General features: G+C 55.3%; 1 protein-coding gene across 1 annotated transcript in view; it reads right to left on the bottom strand.

Moving 5' to 3' along the window:
• Window positions 1-19,090, bottom strand: part of LOC139587146 (SH3 and multiple ankyrin repeat domains protein 1-like) — a gene marked incomplete at its 3' end in the record, with an annotated part of 45,556 nt that overhangs the window by 19,723 nt on the left and 6,743 nt on the right. The window contains exons 5-11 of the mRNA XM_071421082.1: window positions 17,899-18,056; window positions 16,386-16,553; window positions 13,644-13,760; window positions 12,396-12,473; window positions 11,699-11,765; window positions 10,908-11,184; window positions 6,147-6,325 (exon numbers count right to left, since the gene is read on the bottom strand). Coding sequence (XP_071277183.1) covers window positions 6,147-6,325; window positions 10,908-11,184; window positions 11,699-11,765; window positions 12,396-12,473; window positions 13,644-13,760; window positions 16,386-16,553; window positions 17,899-18,056 — 1,044 coding nt within the window. The remainder of the gene's footprint in view (window positions 1-6,146; window positions 6,326-10,907; window positions 11,185-11,698; window positions 11,766-12,395; window positions 12,474-13,643; window positions 13,761-16,385; window positions 16,554-17,898; window positions 18,057-19,090) is intronic.

Raw genomic sequence — 19,090 nt, 5'->3', positions numbered from 1 at the left:
GGCAGCCCCGAATCAGAGACACCCCAAAAACACCAAAAAACCCCCCCAAAAAATCCCAAAACCCCCAAAAATCCCCCCAAAAAAATCCCAAAAATCCCGCTCAAAAAATCCCAAAAATCCCCCCAAAAAATCCCAAAAACTCCAAAAATCCCCCCAAAAACCCCAAAAATCCCCACCCAAAAAATCCCAAAAACCAAAAAAATCCCCACCCAAAAAATCCCAAAAACCCCCAAAATCCCCCCAAAAATCCTCAAAAATCCCAAAATCCCCCACAGAGACCCCAAAATCCCCCACAGAGACCCCAAAATCCCCCACAGAGACCCCAAAATCCGCCCTCGCCCACGCTCAGCACTGCGGGGGCACCCCCGAATCAGAGACACCCCAAAAACACCAAAAATCCCCCCAAAAAACTCCCAAAAACCCCAAAAATCCCCCCCAAAAAATCCCAAAAATCCCACTCAAAAAATCCCAAAAATCCCCCCAAAAATCCCGCCCAAAAAAATCCCAAAAACCCCAAAAATCCCGCTCAAAAAATCCCAAAAACCCCAAAAATCCCCACCCAAAAAATCCCAAAAATCCCACTCAAAAAATCCCAAAAACCCCAAAAATCCTGCTCAAAAAATCCCAAAAATCCCCCCAAAAATCCCCCCCAAAAAATCCCAAAAACCCACCCAGAAACCCCCAAAATCCCAAAAAACCCCATAGAGACCCCAAAAGGCCCAAAATCCCCCATAGAGACCCCAAAATCCGCCCTCGCCCACGCTCAGCACTGCGGGGGCACCCCCGAATCAGAGACACCCCAAAAACACCAAAAATCCCCCCAAAAAACTCCCAAAAACCCCAAAAATCCCCCCCAAAAAATCCCAAAAATCCCACTCAAAAAATCCCAAAAATCCCCCCAAAAATCCCGCCCAAAAAAATCCCAAAAACCCCAAAAATCCCGCTCAAAAAATCCCAAAAACCCCAAAAATCCCCACCCAAAAAATCCCAAAAACCCCCAAAATCCCCCCCAAAATCCTCAAAAATCCCAAAATCCCCCACAGAGACCCCAAAATCCGCCCTCGCCCACGCTCAGCACTGCGGGGGCACCCCCGAATCAGAAACACCCCAAAAACACCAAAAACCCCCAAAAAATCCCCCCCAAAAAATCCCCCCCCAAAAATCCCAAATACCCCAAAAATCTGCCCCAAAACTCCAAAAAAACCCTAAAAATCCCGCCCAAAAAATCCCAAAAATCCCCCCCAAAAAATCCCAAAAATCCCCCCAAAGAATCCCAAAAATCCCCCCCAAAGAATCCCAAAAACCCCAAAAATCCCCACCCAAAAAATCCCAAAAATCCCCCCCAAAAAAATCTCAAAAATCCCCCCCAAAAACACCAAAACCCCCGAAAATCCCCACCCAAAAAATCCCAAAAGCTCCCAAAATCCCCCCCAAAAAATCCCAAAAACCCCAAAAATCCCCCTCAAAAACACCAAAACCCCCAAAAATCCCCGCCCAAAAAATCCCAAAAACCCCAAAAATCCCCCCAAAAATCCAAAAAAACCCCCAAAAATCCCACCCAAAAATCCAAAAAAACCCCAAAAATCCCCACCCAAAAAAATCCCAAAAATCCCCCCCAAAAACACCAAAACCCCCAAAAATCCCAAATCCCAAAGAATCCCAAAAACCCCAAAAATCCCGCCCAAAAAAATCCCAAAAACCCCAAAAATCCCCCCCAAAAACCCCAAAAATCCCTCCCAAAAAATCCCAAAAACCCCAAAAATCCCACCCAAAAAAATCCCAAAAACTCAAAAATCCCTCCCAAAAAATCCCAAAAATCCCCCCCAAAAAAATCTCAAAAATCCCCCCCCAAAAAAACCCAAAAACTCCTAAAATCCCCCCCAAAAAATCCAAAAAACCCAAAAAATCCCCACCCAAAAAATCCCAAAAATCCCCACCCAAAAACACCAAAACCCCCAAAAATCCCCACCCAAAAAATCCCAAATACCCCAAAAATCCCCACCCACAAAATCCCAAAAACCCCAAAAATCCCCCCAAAAATCCAAAAAAAAACCCCAAAAATCCCCCCAAAAAAATCCCAAAAACCCCAAAAATCCCAAAAACCCCAAAAATCTCCCCCCAAAAAATCCCCAAACCCACCCAGAAACCCCCAAAATCCCAAAAAAAACCCCAAAAATCCCAAAATCTGCCCTCGGTGGGGTCTCAGAATTTTTTTTGGGGTGAAATCCCCGAATTTTTGGGGTTTTTTAGGGGATTTTGAGGGGGAATTTTGGGATTTTTTGGGGCTTTTTTGGGGGATTTTGGGCGATTTTTAAGAGGAATCCCCCAATTTTTTGGGGTTTTTTTAGGGGATTTTAAGGACAAATCCCGGAATTTTGGGGTTTTTTAGGGGTTTTTTAAGGGGATTTTTTCGGGGTCTTTTTGGGGTGGAATCCCCGAATTTTGGGCTTTTTTGGGTTTTTTTTAGGGGATTTTTTCGGGGTCTTTTTGGGGTGGAATCCCAGAATTTTGGGGATTTTTGGGGTTTTTTTTAGGGGATTTTTTCGGGGTATTTTTGGGGTGGAATCCCCGAATTTTTTGGGTTTTTTTAGGGGATTTTGAGGGGGAATTTTGGGATTTTTTGGGGCTTTTTTGGGGGATTTTGGGTGATTTTTAAGAGGAATCCCCCAATTTTTTGGGGTTTTTTTAGGGGATTTTAAGGACAAATCCTGGGATTTTGGGGCTTTTTTGGGGTTTTTTAAGGGGATTTTTTCGGGGTATTTTTGGGGTGAAATCCCTGAATTTTTGGGGCTTTTTTAGGGGATTTTGAGGAGGAATTTTGGGATTTTTTGGGGCTTTTTTTGGGGATTTTGGGCGATTTTTAAGAGGAATCCCCCAATTTTTTGGGGTTTTTTTAGGGGATTTTAAGGACAAATCCTGGGATTTTGGGGCTTTTTTGGGGTTTTTTTAGGGGATTTTTGCAGGGTCCTTTTGGGGTGAAATCCCCGAATTTTTGGGGTTTTTTAGGGGATTTTGAGGAGGAATTTTGGGATTTTTTTGGGGCTTTTTTGGGGTTTTTTGGGTGATTTTTAAGAGGAATCCCGGAATTTTTGGGGTTTTTTTAGGGGATTTTGGGGCTTTTTTGGGGTTTTTTTAGGGGATTTTTTCGGGGTCTTTTTGGGGTGGAATCCCAGAATTTTGGGGATTTTTGGGGTTTTTTTTAGGGGATTTTTTCGGGGTATTTTTGGGGTGGAATCCCCGAATTTTTTGGGTTTTTTTAGGGGATTTTGAGGGGGAATTTTGGGATTTTTTGGGGCTTTTTTGGGGGATTTTGGGTGATTTTTAAGAGGAATCCCCCAATTTTTTGGGGTTTTTTTAGGGGATTTTAAGGACAAATCCCGGGATTTTGGGGTTTTTTAGGGGTTTTTTAAGGGGATTTTTTCGGGGTCTTTTTGGGGTGGAATCCCCGAATTTTGGGCTTTTTTGGGTTTTTTTTAGGGGATTTTTTCGGGGTCTTTTTGGGGTGGAATCCCAGAATTTTGGGGATTTTTGGGGTTTTTTTAGGGGATTTTTTCGGGGTATTTTTGGGGTGGAATCCCCGAATTTTTTGGGTTTTTTTAGGGGATTTTGAGGGGGAATTTTGGGATTTTTTGGGGCTTTTTTGGGGGATTTTGGGCGATTTTTAAGAGGAATCCCCGAATTTTTTGGGGTTTTTTTAGGGGATTTTGAGGACAAATCCTGGAATTTTGGGGTTTTTTAGGGGTTTTTTAAGGGGATTTTTTCGGGGTCTTTTTGGGGTGGAATCCCCGAATTTTGGGCTTTTTTGGGTTTTTTTTAGGGGATTTTTTCGGGGTCTTTTTGGGGTGGAATCCCCGAATTTTTGGGGTTTTTTGGGGTTTTTTTAGGGGATTTTGAGGAGGAATTTTGGGATTTTTTTGGGGCTTTTTTGGGGTTTTTTGGGGGTGATTTTTAAGAGGAATCCCCCAATTTTTTGGGGTTTTTTTAGGGGATTTTAAGGACGAATCCCGGAATTTTGGGGTTTTTTAGGGGCCTTTTTAGGGTTTTTTGGGAGAGATTTTTGGGGGATTTTTTCAGGAATTTTCTGTGGTTTTTTGGGGTGGGATCCCGGGATTTATTTGGGATTTTTGGGGTTTTTTGGGGGATTTTTTGAGGAGGGATCCTGGGATTCTTTTGGGGTGGAATCCCCGAATTTTTGGGGTTTTTTTAGGGGATTTTGAGGAGGAATCCTGGGATTTTTTTGGGGTGGGATCCCGAGATTTTGGGGTTTTTTAGGGGCCTTTTTTGGGTTTTTTGGGGGATTTTTGGGGGATTTTTTCGGGATTTTTCTGTGGGTTTTTTGGGGTGGAATCCCTGAATTTTTTGGCGTTTTTTTAGGGGATTTTGAGGACAAATCCTGGGATTTTTTCGGGGTCTTTTTGGGGTGGAATCCCTGAATTTTTGGGGTTTTTTGGAGGATTTTGAGGAGGAATCTTGGGGGTTTTTCAGGGAGCAATCCTGGGATATTTTTGGGGTGGAATCCCAGAATTTTGGGGTTTTTTTGGGGTTTTTTTTAGGGGATTTTAAGGACAAATCCCAGGATTTTTTTGGGACCAGTCCTGGGATATTTTTGGGATGGAATCCCAGAATTTGGGGGGTTTTTTTAGGGGATTTTTAGGACAAATCCCAAGATTTTTTCAGGGTGGAATCCCAGAATTTTGGGGTTTTTTTTGGGGTTTTTTTAGGGGATTTTGAGGCCGAATCCCAGGATTTTTTCGGGGCGGGATCCCGAGATTTTGGGGTTTTTTAGGGGCCTTTTTTGGGTTTTTTGCGGGGATTTTTTTCAGGAATTTTCTGTGGTTTTTTTGGGGTGGGATCCCAGGATTTATTTGGGATTTTTGGGGTTTTTTGGGGGATTTTTTGAGGAGGGATCCTGGGATATTTTTGGGTTGGAATCCCTGAATTTTGGGGTTTTTTTGGGTTTTTTTTAGGGGATTTTGTGGACAAATCCCGGGATTTTTTCGGGGTGGGATCCTGAGATTTTGGGGTTTTTTTGGGGTTTTTTTTCGGGATTTTTCTGTGGGGTTTTTTTTTGGGTGGAATCCCAGGATTTATTTGGGGTTTTTTGGGTTTTTTTTAGGGGATTTTGAGGATGAATCCTGGAATTTTTTCAGGGTCTTTCTGGGGCGGAATCCCCGAATTTTTGGGGTTTTTTTAGGGGATTTTGAGGAGGAATCCTGGGATTTTTCGGGGTCTTTTTGGGGTGGAATCCCTGAATTTTTGGGGTTTTTTGGAGGATTTTGAGGAGGAATCCTGGGGGTTTTTCAGGGAGCAATCCTGGGATATTTTTGGGGTGGAATCCCAGAATTTTGGGTTTTTTTTGGGTTTTTTTTTAGGGGATTTTAAGGACAAATCCCAGGATTTTTTTGGGACCAGTCCTGGGATATTTTTGGGATGGAATCCCAGAATTTGGGGGGTTTTTTTAGGGGATTTTTAGGACAAATCCCAAGATTTTTTCAGGGCGGAATCCCAGAATTTTGGGGGTTTTTTTGGGGTTTTTTTAGGGGATTTTGAGGCCGAATCCCAGGATTTTTCGGGTTTTTTTTAGGGGATTTTTAGGACAAATCCCAAGATTTTTTCAGGGTGGAATCCCAGAATTTTGGGGGTTTTTTTGGGGTTTTTTTAGGGGATTTTGAGGCCGAATCCCAGGATTTTTGGGGTTTTTAAAGGGGATTTCAAGGATGAATCCCAGGATTTTTTCAGGGTGGAATCCCAGAATTTTGGGGGTTTTTTTGGGGTTTTTTTAGGGGATTTTAAGGCCGAATCCCAGGATTTTTTCGGGGCGGGATCCCGAGATTTTGGGGTTTTTTTAGGGGCCTTTTTTGGGAGATTTTTGGGGGATTTTTTCAGGATTTTTCTGTGGTTTTTTTGGGGTGGGATCCCAGGACTTATTTGGGATTTTTGGGGTATTTTTTGAGGAGGAATCCTGGGATTTTTTCGGGGTCTTTTTGGGGTGGAATCCCAGAATTTTGGGGGATTTTTGGCTTTTTTTTCAGGGATTTTAAGAACGAATCCCAGGATTTTTTCGGGGCGGAATCCCGAGATTTTGGGGGTTTTTTAGGGGCCTTTTTTGGGATTTTTGGGGGTTTTTTTGGGGCGTTTGCACCCACCCTTGATGCGCTCTCCCTTGCTGAGGCTGAGCTCGCCCTCGCCCTGGGCCTGGTAGGGTCTCACAGCCAGGAAGGTGCGCCCAGGTACAGCTGAGTAAAGTTTCCTCTTCACCCCCCGGGACCCCAAAGTCCCCCCTGGGGTCCCCCCCGGGCCGGGGTCTCGGCTGAGGCCGCTGGAGCTGGGGGGGCACAAAGGGGAAAGGGGGGGGACACGGTGAGACCCCCGGGAAATGCCAAAATTGGGGGTCCCCGAGTCCCAAATTGGGGTTCCTGAGACCCCAAATGGGTTCTGGGGTCCTGATTTGGGGTCTTGGATGCAGAAACCCCCACCCAAAAGCCAAATGGGGGGTGCCCAGTCCCAAATTGGGGTCCTGAACCCCTAAATTTGGGGTCCCAGATCCAGAAACCCCAATTTTGGGGTCCCAGACTCTGGATTTGGGGTCCTGGACCCTTAAATTTGGGTTCCTGAGTCCCAAATTGGGGTTCCTGTGTCCCCAAATGGGTGCTGGGGTCCCAGTTTGGGACCCTGGATCCAGAGACCCCCACCCAAACCCCAGATTTGGGGTCTCAGAGACCCGAATTGGGACCCTGGAGTTCCAACTTGGGGTTCCCGAGTCCCAAATTGTGGTTCCTGAGACCCCAAATGGGTTCTGGGGTCCTGATTTGGGGTCTTGGATGTAGAGACCCCCACCCAAAAGCCAAATTTGGGGTCCCAGAGTCCGGATTTGGGGTCCTTGGGTCCCAAATTGGGGTCCTGGAGACCCAAAATGGGTCCTGGAGTCCCAATTTGGGGCCCTGGGTCCAGAGATCCCCACTCAAACCCCAAATTTGGGGTCCCAGACTCTGGATTTGGGGTCCTGGACCCTTAAATTTGGGTTCCTGAGTCCCAATTTGGGGTCCCTGGGTCCTGATTTGGGGTCTTGGATGCAGAGATCCCCACCCAACCCCCAAATTTGGGGTTCCAAAGTCCCAGTTTGGGGTCCTGGACCCTTAAATTTGGGTTCCTGAGTCCCAGATTGGGGTCCTGGATACCCAAAATGGGTCCTGGGGTCCCAGTTTGGGGTCCTGGATCCAGAGACCCCTACTCAAACCCCAGATTTGGGGTCTCAGAGACCCGAATTGGGACCCTGGAGTTCCAATTTGGGCTCCTAAGTCCCAAATTGGGGTTCCTGAGACCCCAAATGGGTTCTGGGGTCCTGATGTGGGGTCCTGGATGCAGAAACCCCCACCCAAAAGCCAAATTTGGGGTCCCAGACTCTGGATTTGGGGTTCCTGAGTCCCAAATTGGGGTCCTGGAGACCCAAAATGGGTTCTGGGGTCCCAGTTTGGGGTTCTGGACCCAGAGATCCCCACTCAAACCCCAAATTTGGGGTCCCAAAGTGCCAAATTGGGGTTCCTGAGTCCCCAAATGGGTTCTGGGGTCCCGATTTGGGGTCCTGGATGCAGAGACCCCCAGCCAAAAGTCAAATTTGGAGTCCCAGATGCTTAAATTGGGGTCTCGGAGCCTTAAATTTGGGTCCCAGAGTCCCAAACTGGGGTCTTGGACCCTTAAATTTGGGTTCCTGAGTCCCAAGTTGGGGTCCTGGATGCCCAAAATGGGTCCTGGGGTCCCAATTTGGGGTTCTGGACCCAGAGATCCCCACTCAAACCCCAATTTTGGGGTCCCAGAGTCCCAAACTGGAGTTCCTGAGACCCCAAATGGGTTCTGGGATCCTGATTTGGGGTCTTGGATGCAGAAACCCCCACCCAAACCCCAAATTTGGGGTCCCAGATGCTTAAATTGGGGTCTTGAATGCTTAAATTTGGGGTCCCAGAGTCCCAAACTGGGGTCCTGGATCCAGAGACCCCCACCCAAACCCCAAATGTGGGGTCCCAGAGTCCCAATTTGGGGTCCTGGACCCTTAAATTTGGGTTCCTGAGTCCCAAATTGGGGTCCTGGAGACCCAAAATGGGTCCTGGGGTCCCAGTTTGGGACCCTGGATCCAGAGACCCCCACTCAAAACCCAGATTTGGGGTCCCACATGCTTAAATTGGGGTCTCGGAGCCTTAAATTTGGGTTCCTGAGACCCCAAATGGGTTCTGGGGTCCTGATTTGGGGTTCTGGACCCAGAGACCCCCACCCAAACCCCAAATTTGGGGTCCCAGACTCCGGATTTGGGGTCCTGGGGTCCCAATTTGGGGTCCCTGGGTCCTGATTTGGGGTTCTGGACCCAGAGACCCCCACCCCAAACCCCAAGGCTCCTCCAGGTGCCACTCCCGGTGATCCCAAACCCCCAAATCCCCCCAAATCCACTCTGGACCCCCCCAAACCCCCCCAAATCCATTCTGGACTCCCCCAAACCCACTCGGGCCCCCCCCAAATCCCCCCAGGAGCCCCCTCCTCACACCTGGACCATCCTCGGAGCTTCCCTGGGTCCCATTTCAAGGGGTCCCAATGCCCCAAATCCCCCCAAACACCCCCAAAATCCCCCCCGACCCCCCCTAGACCATCTCAAAACCCCCTCAAACCCCCCCAAAATCCCCCCGACCCCCCCAAATCCAATTCTGGAGCCCCCCAAATCCCCCCAAAATCCCCCCCAAATCCCCTCTGTCCCGTACCTGGGCCTGTCCCAGGGCTCCTCCTGGGCTCCTCCAGGTGCCAACCCCGGTGGTCTCAGCCCCCCAAAACCTCCCCCAAACACCCCCAAAACCCCCCCCAAAATCCTCAAATTTCCTCCCAAAACCCCCCCAAATCCACTCGGGACCCCCTGGGTCCCATTTCAAGGGGTCCCAACCCCCAAATCCCCCCAATCCGCCCCCAATCCCCCCCAATCCCCCCTGTCCCGGTTACCTGGGCCTGCCCCGGGGCTGCCTCTGCGGCTCCTCCGGGTGCCAACCCCGGTGGTCTCAGCCCCCAAAACCTCCCCAAACACCCCCAAAACCCCCCCAAAATCCCCCAAACCCCCCCAAATCCACTCTGGTCCCCCCCAAATCCTCCCAAACCCACTCTGGACCCCCCAAATCCCCCCCAAATCCCCCCTGTCCCATACCTGGGCCTGCCCCGGGGCTGCCTCCAGGTGCCAACCCCGGTGGTCTCAGCCCCCCAAAACCTCCCCAAAATCCCCCAAAACCCCCCCAAAACCACTCTGGACCCCCCCAAACCCACTCTGGACCCCCCCAAATCCCCCCAATCCCCCCAAATCCCCCCTGTCCCGTTACCTGGGCCTGCCCCGGGGCTGCCTCCGCGGCTCCGCCTGGTGCCTCCCGCGGGACGGGGACCGAGCCCGAGCCCCCCAAATCCCCCCAAATCCCCCCAAAACCCCCCTAGACCCTTTCAAAACCCCCCCAAATCCACTCGGGACCCCCCAAACTCACTCTGAACCCCCAAAATCCCCTCCCAATCCCCCCCAATCCCCCCTGTCCCGGTTACCTGGGCCTGCCCCGGGGCTGCCTCTGCGGCTCCTCTGGGTGCCAACCCCGGTGGTCTCAGCCCCCCAAAACCTCCCAAACACCCCCAAAACCCCCCCAAAATCCCCCAAACCCCCCCAAATCCACTCTGGTCCCCCCCAAATCCTCCCAAACCCACTCTGGACCCCCCAAATCCCCCCCAAATCCCCCCTGTCCCATACCTGGGCCTGCCCCGGGGCTGCCTCCAGGTGCCAACCCCGGTGGTCTCAGCCCCCCAAAACCTCCCCAAAATCCCCCAAAACCCCCCCAAAACCACTCTGGACCCCCACTAATCCACTCTGGACCCCCCCAAATCCACTCTGGACCCCCCCAAATCCCCCCAAATGCCCCCAAATCCCCCCTGTCCCGTTACCTGGGCCTGCCCCGGGGCTGCCTCCGCGGCTCCGCCTGGTGCCTCCCGCGGGACGGGGACCGAGCCCGAGCCCCCCAAATCCCCCCAAAACCCCCCTAGACCCTTTCAAAACCCCCCCAAATCCACTCTGGACCCTCCCAAACCCTTCCAAACCTACTCTCGACCCCTCAAACCCACTCTGAACCCCCCAAATCCCCCCCAATCCCCCCGGTCCCGTTACCTGGGCCTGCCCCGGGGCTGCCTCCGGGTGCCGCCCCCGGTGGTCTCAGCCCCCCAAAACCTCCCCAAAATCCCCCAAAACCCCCCCAAATCCACTCTGGACCCCCGCAAATCCACTCTGGACCCCCCCAAATCCACTCTGGACCCCCCAAACCTCCCCAAACCCACTCTGAACCCCTCAAATCCCCCCTGTCCCGTACCTGGGCCTGCCCCGGGGCTGCCTCCGCGGCTCCTCCAGGTGCCAACCCCGGTGGTCTCAGCCCCCCAAAACCTCCCCAAAATCCCCCAAAACCCCCCCAAAACCACTCGGGGCCCCCCCAAATCCACTCTGGACCCCCCCAAGCCCTCCCAAATCCACTCTAGACTCCCCAATCCCCCCTGTCCCATTACCTGGGCCTGCCCCGGGTGCCGCCCCCGGGATGGGGACCGAGCCCGAGCCCCTCCAAACCCCCCAAACCCACTCGGGACCCCCCAAATCCACTCTGAACCCCCCAAATCCACTCTGGACCCCCACAAACCCCCCCAAATCCACTCTGAACCCCCCAAATCCCCCCTGTCCCATTACCTGGGCCTGCCCCGGGGCTCCTCCTGGACTCCTCCAGGTGCCAACACCGGTGGTCGCAGCCCCCCAAAACCTCCCCCAAACCCCCCCAAACCCCCCCAAACCCACTCTGGACCCCCTTAAATCCCCTCTGGACCCGCCCAATCCCCCCCAATCCCCCCAAATCCCCTGTCCCCGTTACCTGGGCCTGCCCCGGGGCTGCCTCCGCGGCTCCTCCGGGTGCCTCCCGCGGGACGGGGAGCGGGCCCGAGCGCCCCGGGGGGAGCTGGAGCTGCGCAGGGTCCCCGAGGGGGGCCTGGGGGCCGGGGGAGCCCCGGGGGGACCCCTCAGGACCCACTCGGGCAGGGCCCCGGCCCCGGTGTCGCTGTTGGCCCGCAGGAGGCGCTGGGGCGGCAGCAGCGGCCCCCGGAGCGGCTCCCGGCGGCGGCCGGCGAACTGCGGGCTCTCCTGGAACGGAACTGCGGGGAAATTGGGGGAATTTGGGGAAATTTGGGGAAATTTGGGGGAAATTTGGGGATTTTGGGGGGGGTTGGGTAAAGGAAGGGCCGGAGCCCCCAAACTCCTCCCATCCCCAATGTCCCCAAAGCCCCCCAGTGTCCCCGATGTCCCCAAGGCCCCAAATGTCCCCAGTGTCCCCAAAGTCCCCAACATCCTCAATGTCCCCAATGTCCCCCCGCTGTCCCCAATGTCCCCAAAGTCCCCAATGTCTCCAATGTCCCCAACGCCCCCAAATGTCCCCAATGTCCCCACAGTGTCCTCAATGTCCCCAAAGTCCCCAACATCCTCAATGTCCCCCCAATGTCCCCTCGCTATCCCCAATGTCCCCGTTGTCCCCAATCCCCCCAATGTCCCCAGTGTCCCCAGTGTCCCCAATGTCCCCAATGTCCCCAGTGTCCCCAATGTCCCCATTGTCCCCATTGTCCCCAATCCCCCCAATGTCCCCAATGTCCCCTCGGTGTCCCCAGGGCTCACCCACGTCGCTGTCCCGGTGGTTCTTGATGAGCTCGCCCAGCTCGAAGTTCCCGGCGATGACGGCCACCTGCCAGGGGACATTGGGGACAGGAGGGGACATTGGGGACAGCGAGGGGACAGAGACAGGGGTGGCAGGGACAGGAGGGGACATTGGGGACAGCGAGGGGACAGGGATGCAGGAAAAAAGGGGACAAAGGGACAGAGAGGGGACACTCACATGGGGGGGTCACCCCCTCCACAGTGTCCCCAGTGTCACCTGGGTGTGTCCCCAATGTCCCCAGTGTCAACTGGAACAGCGTCTGCTCCCAGTGTCACCAATGTCCCCAATGTGTGTCCCCATTGCCCCCAATGTCCCCAGTGTCCCCAATGATGTCCCCAGTGTCCCCAATGTCCCCATTGCCCCCCATGTCCCCATTGCCCCCAGTGTCCCCAATGGTGTCCCCATGTCCCCAATGGTGTCGCCATGTCCCCATTGCCCCCAGTGATGTCCCCAGTGATGTCCCCAGTGTCACCTGGAACAGTGAATGTCCCCATGTCCCCAGTAATGCCCCCAGTGTCCCCAATGATGTCCCCAGTGTTGTCCCCAGTGATGTCCCCATGTCCCCAATGATGTCCCCATTGCCCCCCATGTCCCCAGTGATGTCCCCATTGTCCCCAGTGATGTCCCCAGTGATGTCCCCAGTGTCCCCAGTGTCACCTGGAACGGCGTCTGCCCGCTGTTGTTCTTCACCTCCTTGTTGGCCCCGCGGTACAGGAGGATCCGGGCGCAGCTCTCCTGGGGGGACACCAAATGGCACCAAAGTGGCACCGAATGTCACCAAAAAATGGCACCAAAGTGGCACCGAATGGCACCAAAAAGTGGCACCAGAGTGGCGCCAATCCCCCATATCCCGAGGGCCCTCAGTGTCCCCATAATGTCCCCAATGTCACCCCAATGTCCCTCCAATGTCCCCAAATTCCCCCAATGCCTCCAATCCCCTCATTGTCACCAATGTCCCCATAATGTCCCCAATGTCACCCCAGTATTCCTAACCCCTGATGTCCCCGATGTCCCCAATGTCCTCAATCCCCCTGATGTCCCCAGTGTCCCCAACATCCCTGACGTCCCCAATGTCCCCAGGGTGTCCCCAATATCCCCAACATCCCCCAATGTCCCCAAGGTGCCACCTTGTTGTAGAGGGCGCAGATGTGCAGCGCGGTGTTGCCGGACACTCCAATGTCCCCAATGTCCCCAATGTCCCCGATCCCCCCAATGTCCCCAATCCTCTCAATGTCCCCCGATGTCCCCAGGATGTCCCCAGTGTCCCCAAGGTGCCACCTTGTTGTAGAGGGCGCAGATGTGCAGCGCGGTGTTGCTGGACACTCCCATGTCACTGTGTCCCCAATCCCCCCAATGTCCCCAGGATGTCCCCAATCCCCTCAATGTCCCCAGTGTCCCCAGTGTCCCCAAGGTGCCACCTTGTTCTAGATGTGCAGCGCGGTGTTGCCGGATGCCAATGTCCCCAGTGTCCCCAACATCCCTGATGTCCCCAGTGTCCCCAGTCCCCCCAATCCCCCCAATGTCCCCAATGTCTTCAGGATGTCCCCAGTGTCCCCAATCCCCCCAATGTCCCCAGGGTGTCCCCAAGGTGCCACCTTGTTGTAGAGGGCGCAGATGTGCAGCGCGGTGTTGCTGGATGCCCCAATGTCCCCAATGTCCCCGATCCCCCCGATGTCCCCGATCCCCTCAATGTCCCCAGGATGTCCCCAGGATGTCCCCAAGGTGCCACCTTGTTGTAGAGGGCGCAGATGTGCAGCGCGGTGTTGCCGGACATTCCCATGTCACTGTGTCCCCAATGTCCCCAATCCCCTCAATGTCCCCAATCCCCTCAATGTCCCCAATGTCCCCAATCCCCCTGATGTCCCCATTGTCCCCAATGTCCCCAGGGTGTCCCCAAGGTGCCACCTTGTTGTAGAGGGCGCAGATGTGCAGCGCGGTGTTGCCGGACGCGTTCTGTGCCGCCGCCTCGGCGCCGTAGAACAGCAAATGCTCCAAGTGCTGCGAGTGGCCGTGCTGGCACGCCTGGGGACACGGGGACATCAGCGGGGACACCGGCGGTGTTGGGAGTGTTGGGGACTTTGGGGACATTGGGGTCATTGTGGGGACATTGGGGTCATTGTGGGGACATTGGGGACACCAGGGGGTGTCAGGGATATTGGGGGCGTTGGGGGGATTGGGGGCTTGGGGACATTGTGGAGACGTTGGGGACATTGTGGGATTGGAGGGATTGGGGACACTGGGGACATTGGGGACACTGGGGACATTGGGGACACCAAGGGCGTTGGGGGTGTTGGAGGGATTGGGGACATTGGGGACATTGGGGACAATGGAATAAGTGGGGGCTTGGGGACATTGTGGGGGCATTGGGGGGATTGGGGTCATGGGGGAACTTGGGGACATTATGGGGACATTTGGGGGATTGGGGACATTGGGGCTGGTGGGGATATTTGGGGCAATGGGGACACTGGGGACATCGAGGAGAGTTGAGGGAGTTGGGGACATTGGGGGGACATGGAGGTCAATGTGGGGACATTGGGGACATCAAGGGCATCGGGGACATTGGGGGTGTTGGGGTCATTGGGGACATCATGGGGACATCATGGGGACATCAGGGACTTTGGGGTCATCATGGGGGCATTGGGGACATTTGGGATTTTGGAGGCATTGAAGGGTTGGGGACATTTGGGGACATTTGGGATTTTGGGAGCATTGAAGGATTGGGGACATTTGGGGGGATTGGGGACACCTGGGACTCTGGGGGGACAGGGATGATGGGGTGGCGCAGTGACACAGTGACGTGGCAGAGCGACAGACACGGTGACATCTGCCACTGGCACGGTGACAGGGTGACACGGTGACAGGGTGGCATGGTGACAGGGTGGCACTGTCCCTGTCACCTGACAGCCGTGCTCATGGGGGTGACTGACACAGGGGTGGGGTGACGGGGTGACAGTGTGACAATGCGACACGGTGACACAGGGTGACACAGGGTGACACAGGGTGACAATGTGACAGGGTGACACGGTGACACAGGGTGACACAGGGTGACACAGGGTGATGGGGTGACAACGTGACACAGTGACACGGGGTGACACAGGAGTGGGATGATGGGGTGACAGGGTGACAACGTGACGAGGTGACGGGGTGACACGGGCCGGCACGGTGACAGGGTGACAGGGTGACAGGGTGACAATGTCACAGCTGTCACCTCCCCTGGTGTACCTCCTGCCAGCTGTTCTGTGCCAGGGTGACACAGTGACATGGGGCCACAACGGGGTGACAAAATGAGGGGGTGACACGGTGACACAGGGATGGGATAACGGGGTGACAGGGTCACACAGGGATGGGGTGATGGGGTCACACAGTGACACAGGTGACAATGACCCAGGTGTCACCTGGTGAATCTCCTGCCAGCCGTTCTCGTCAGCCGTCCCGATGTGACAGTGATGATAATGGGATAACGGGGTGACACAGTGACACAGTGACGGGATGATGGGGTCACAGGGTGACAATGTGACACAGTGACACAGGTGACAGTGACACAGGTGACAATGACCCAGGTGTCACCTGGTGAATCTCCTGCCAGCTGTTCTCGTCGGCAGTGCCGATGTGACAGTGATGGTAACGGGATAACGGGGTCACACAGGGACATGGGATGATGGGGTCACAGGGTGACACAGTGACACGGTGACACAGTGACACGGGTGACAGTGACACAGGTGACAATGACCCAGGTGTCACCTGGTGTATCTCCTGCCAGCCGTTCTCGTCGGCCGTGCCGATGTGACACAGTGACACAGTGACACAGGGATGGGATGATGGGGTCACACAGTGACACAGTGACACAGTGACACAGGTGACAATGACAGGGCTGTCACCTGGTGTATCTCCTGCCAGCCGTTCTCGTCGGCAGTGCCGATGTGACAGTGATGATAACAGGGTGACAGGGTGACACAGGGATGGGATGATGGGATGATGGGGTCACAGAGTGACACAGTGACACAGTGACACAGGTGACAGTGACACAGGTGACAATCACCTGGTGTATCTCCTGCCAGCCGTTCTCGTCGGCCGTGCCGATGTGACAGTGATGATAACGGGATAATGGGGTGACAGGGTCACATAGCGATGGGATGATGGGGTCACAGGGTCACACAGTGACACAGGTGACAGTGACAATGACCCAGGTGTCACCTGGTGTATCTCCTGCCAGCCGTTCTCGTCAGCCGTCCCGATGTGACAGTGATGATAATGGGATAACGGGGTGACACAGTGACACAGGGATGGGATGATGGGGTCACACAGTGACACAGTGACACAGGTGACAATGACCCAGGTGTCACCTGGTGTATCTCCTGCCAGCCGTTCTCGTCGGCCGTGCCGATGTGACAGTGATGATAACGGGATAATGGGGTGACAGGGTCACATAGCGATGGGATGATGGGGTCACAGGGTCACACAGTGACACAGGTGACAGTGACAGTGACTCAGGTGTCACCTGGTGTATCTCCTGCCAGCCGTTCTCGTCAGCCGTCCCGATGTGACAGTGATGATAATGGGATAACGGGGTGACACAGTGACACAGGGATGGGATGATGGGGTCACACAGTGACACAGTGACACAGGTGACAGTGACCCAGGTGTCACCTGGTGTATCTCCTGCCAGCCGTTCTCGTCAGCCGTGCCGATGTGCGCGCGGTTGTAGAGCAGCAGCTCGCAGCACCGCGGGTCCCCGCCCACCATGGCCGTGTGGTACAGGGGGGTCAGACCCCGCCGGTCCTTGTAGTTCGGGGACCCGCCCAGGTCCAGCAGCGCCTGCGGGGACAATGGGGACACCCTTGGGACCCTCGGGTGACATCCATGGGACCTCTTGGGGACACCCCATGGCATCCTTGGGACACCCCTGTGGCACCCAAGGGTGTCACCCCTTCTTGTCCCTTTATTTGGGGACACCCCAGGTCCAGCAGCGCCTGCAGGGGACAATGGTGACACCTGTGGGACCCCTTGGTGACATCCCCAGATTTACCCCATGGCACCCACAGGACCCACAGCAATGTCACCCCCCCTTGTCCCTTTACTTGGGGACACCCCCAGTGCCTGTAGGTGACATGGGGACACCCTTGGGACCCCCTGGTGACATCCTCAGACCCCCCCGTGGCACCCAAGGGTGTCACCCCTGCTTATCCCTTTTATTGGGGACACCCCAGGTCCAGCAGCGCCTGCGGGGGACAATGGGGACACCCTTGGGACCCCCAGGTGACACCTGTGTGACCCCTTGGTGACACCCCATGGCACCCTTGGGACGCTCCCATGGCACCCACAGGGTGCCACCCCCGTGTCCCTATGTGTCCCCAGGTGTCTCCAGGTATGTCCCCAAGTGTGCCCAGGTGTGCCCAGGTATGTCCCCAGGTGCATCCCTATGTGACCCCAGGTGTGTCCCCATGCGACCCCAGCTGTCCCCAGGTGTGCTGTGGTTGTCCCTGTGTGTCCCAGGTGTCCCCAGGTGGTGTGTCCCAGGTGTCCCCAGGTGTCCCCAGGTGTCCCCAGGTGTCCCCAGGTGTGCCATTCTCACCAGCAGTGCCGGGTACCGCCTCGTGCACACCGCCCGGTGCAGCGCCATGGCTGTGCCACCCCCGTGTCCCTGTGTGTCCCTGTGTGTCCCCATCTGTCCCCAGGTGTCCCCAGGTGTGCCGGTCTCACCAGCAGGGCCGGGTACCGCCTCGTGCACACCGCCCGGTGCAGCGCCGTGGCTGTGCCACCCCCGTGTCCCTGTGTGTCCCTGTGTGTCCCTGTGTGTCCCCAGGTGTCCCCAGGTGTGCCCAGGTGTGCCCAGGTGTGCCGGTCTCACCAGCAGGGCCGGGTACCGCCTCGTGCACACCGCCCGGTGCAGCGCCCTCCCTGTGCCACCCCCATGTCCCTGTGTGTCCCTGTGTGTCCCTGTGTGTCCCCACTGTCCCCAGGTGTCCCCAGGTGTCCCCAGGTGTCCCAGGTGTGCCATTCTCACCAGGAGCGCCGGATACCGCCTCGTGCACACCGCCCGGTGCAGCGCCGTGGCTGTGCCACCCCTGTGTCCCTGTGTGTCCCTGTGTGTCCCAGGTGTCCCCAGGTGTCCCTGTGTGTCCCCAGGTGTCCCCAGGTGTCCCAGGTGTGCCATTCTCACCAGCAGGGCCGGGTACCGCCTCGTGCACACCGCCCGGTGCAGCGCCGTGGCTCCGTCGCGGGCGCGGAAATCCAGGTGGGCCCCGCCCAGGCAGAGCAGGCGAATGATCTCCACCTCCCCCGGGCCCTCGCGCTGCGCCGCCAGCGTCAGCGGCGTCTCTGGGGACAGCGGGGGGACATTGGGGACATCGGGGACAATGGGGGGCGTTGGGGACATCGGGGACAATGGGGGCATTGGGGACATTGGGGACAATGGGGGCGTTGGGGGTGTTGAGAGTATTTGGGGGCATCCGGGGCAATGGGGACAATGGGGCCGTTGGGGCCGTTGGGGACATTGGGGACAATGGGGGCATTGGGGACATCGGGGGATTGCAGACATCAGGGACACTGGGGACAATGGGGACATCAGGGGGATTGGGGACATTGGGGGCGTTGGGGGCCTTGGGGACATTTGGGGACATTGAGAGGATTTGGGGACATTGGGGACATTGGGGGGATTTGGGAGATTTGAGGATATTGGGGACATTGGGGATGTTGAGAGGATTTGGGGGCGTTGAGGACATTGGGGACATCAGGGGGGTTGGGGACATCAGGGGACAATGGGGGCGTTGGGGACATCAGGGGGGTTGGGGACATTGGGGACAATGGGGGCGTTGGGGGCATTGGGGACATCGGGGGGGTTGGGGACAATGGGGACGCTGAGAGGATTTGGGGACATTGGGGACATCAGGGACATTGGGGACAATGGGGACATCGGAGGGATTGGGGGCATTGGGGACATTGAGAGGACTTGGGGACATTGGGGGGATTTGGGACATTTGGGGATATTGGGGACACTGGGGAAATTTGGGGACACTGGGGACACTGGGGACATTGGGGGTTTTGGGGACATCAGGAACATTGGGGGGATTTTTGAGGTGTCCCAGGTGATTTTTTTGGGGTAATTTTGGGGGTGATTTTGGGCTGATTCTGGGATGATTTTGGGATGATTTTTGGGATGATTTTGGGCTGAGTTTTTGGGATGATTTTGGGGTTTTTGGCTCTCACTCCCTGAGTCGGAGTCGTGGTAGTTGGGGATTTTTGGGGTGATTTTGGGGTGATTTTGGGCTGATTTTTTTGGCTGATTTTGGGGATGATTTTGAGGTGTTTTGGGCTGATTTTTTTGGCTGATTTTGGGGATGATTTTGAGGATG

This window comes from Agelaius tricolor, unplaced genomic scaffold, assembly GCF_023055355.1.
Source record: "Agelaius tricolor isolate 1412-34295 unplaced genomic scaffold, bAgeTri1.0.p SCAF_184, whole genome shotgun sequence".
Taxonomy (NCBI): domain Eukaryota; kingdom Metazoa; phylum Chordata; class Aves; order Passeriformes; family Icteridae; genus Agelaius; species Agelaius tricolor.
Note: the sequence above shows the minus strand (reverse complement) of the source record. Positions and strands in the feature narration are given on the sequence as shown.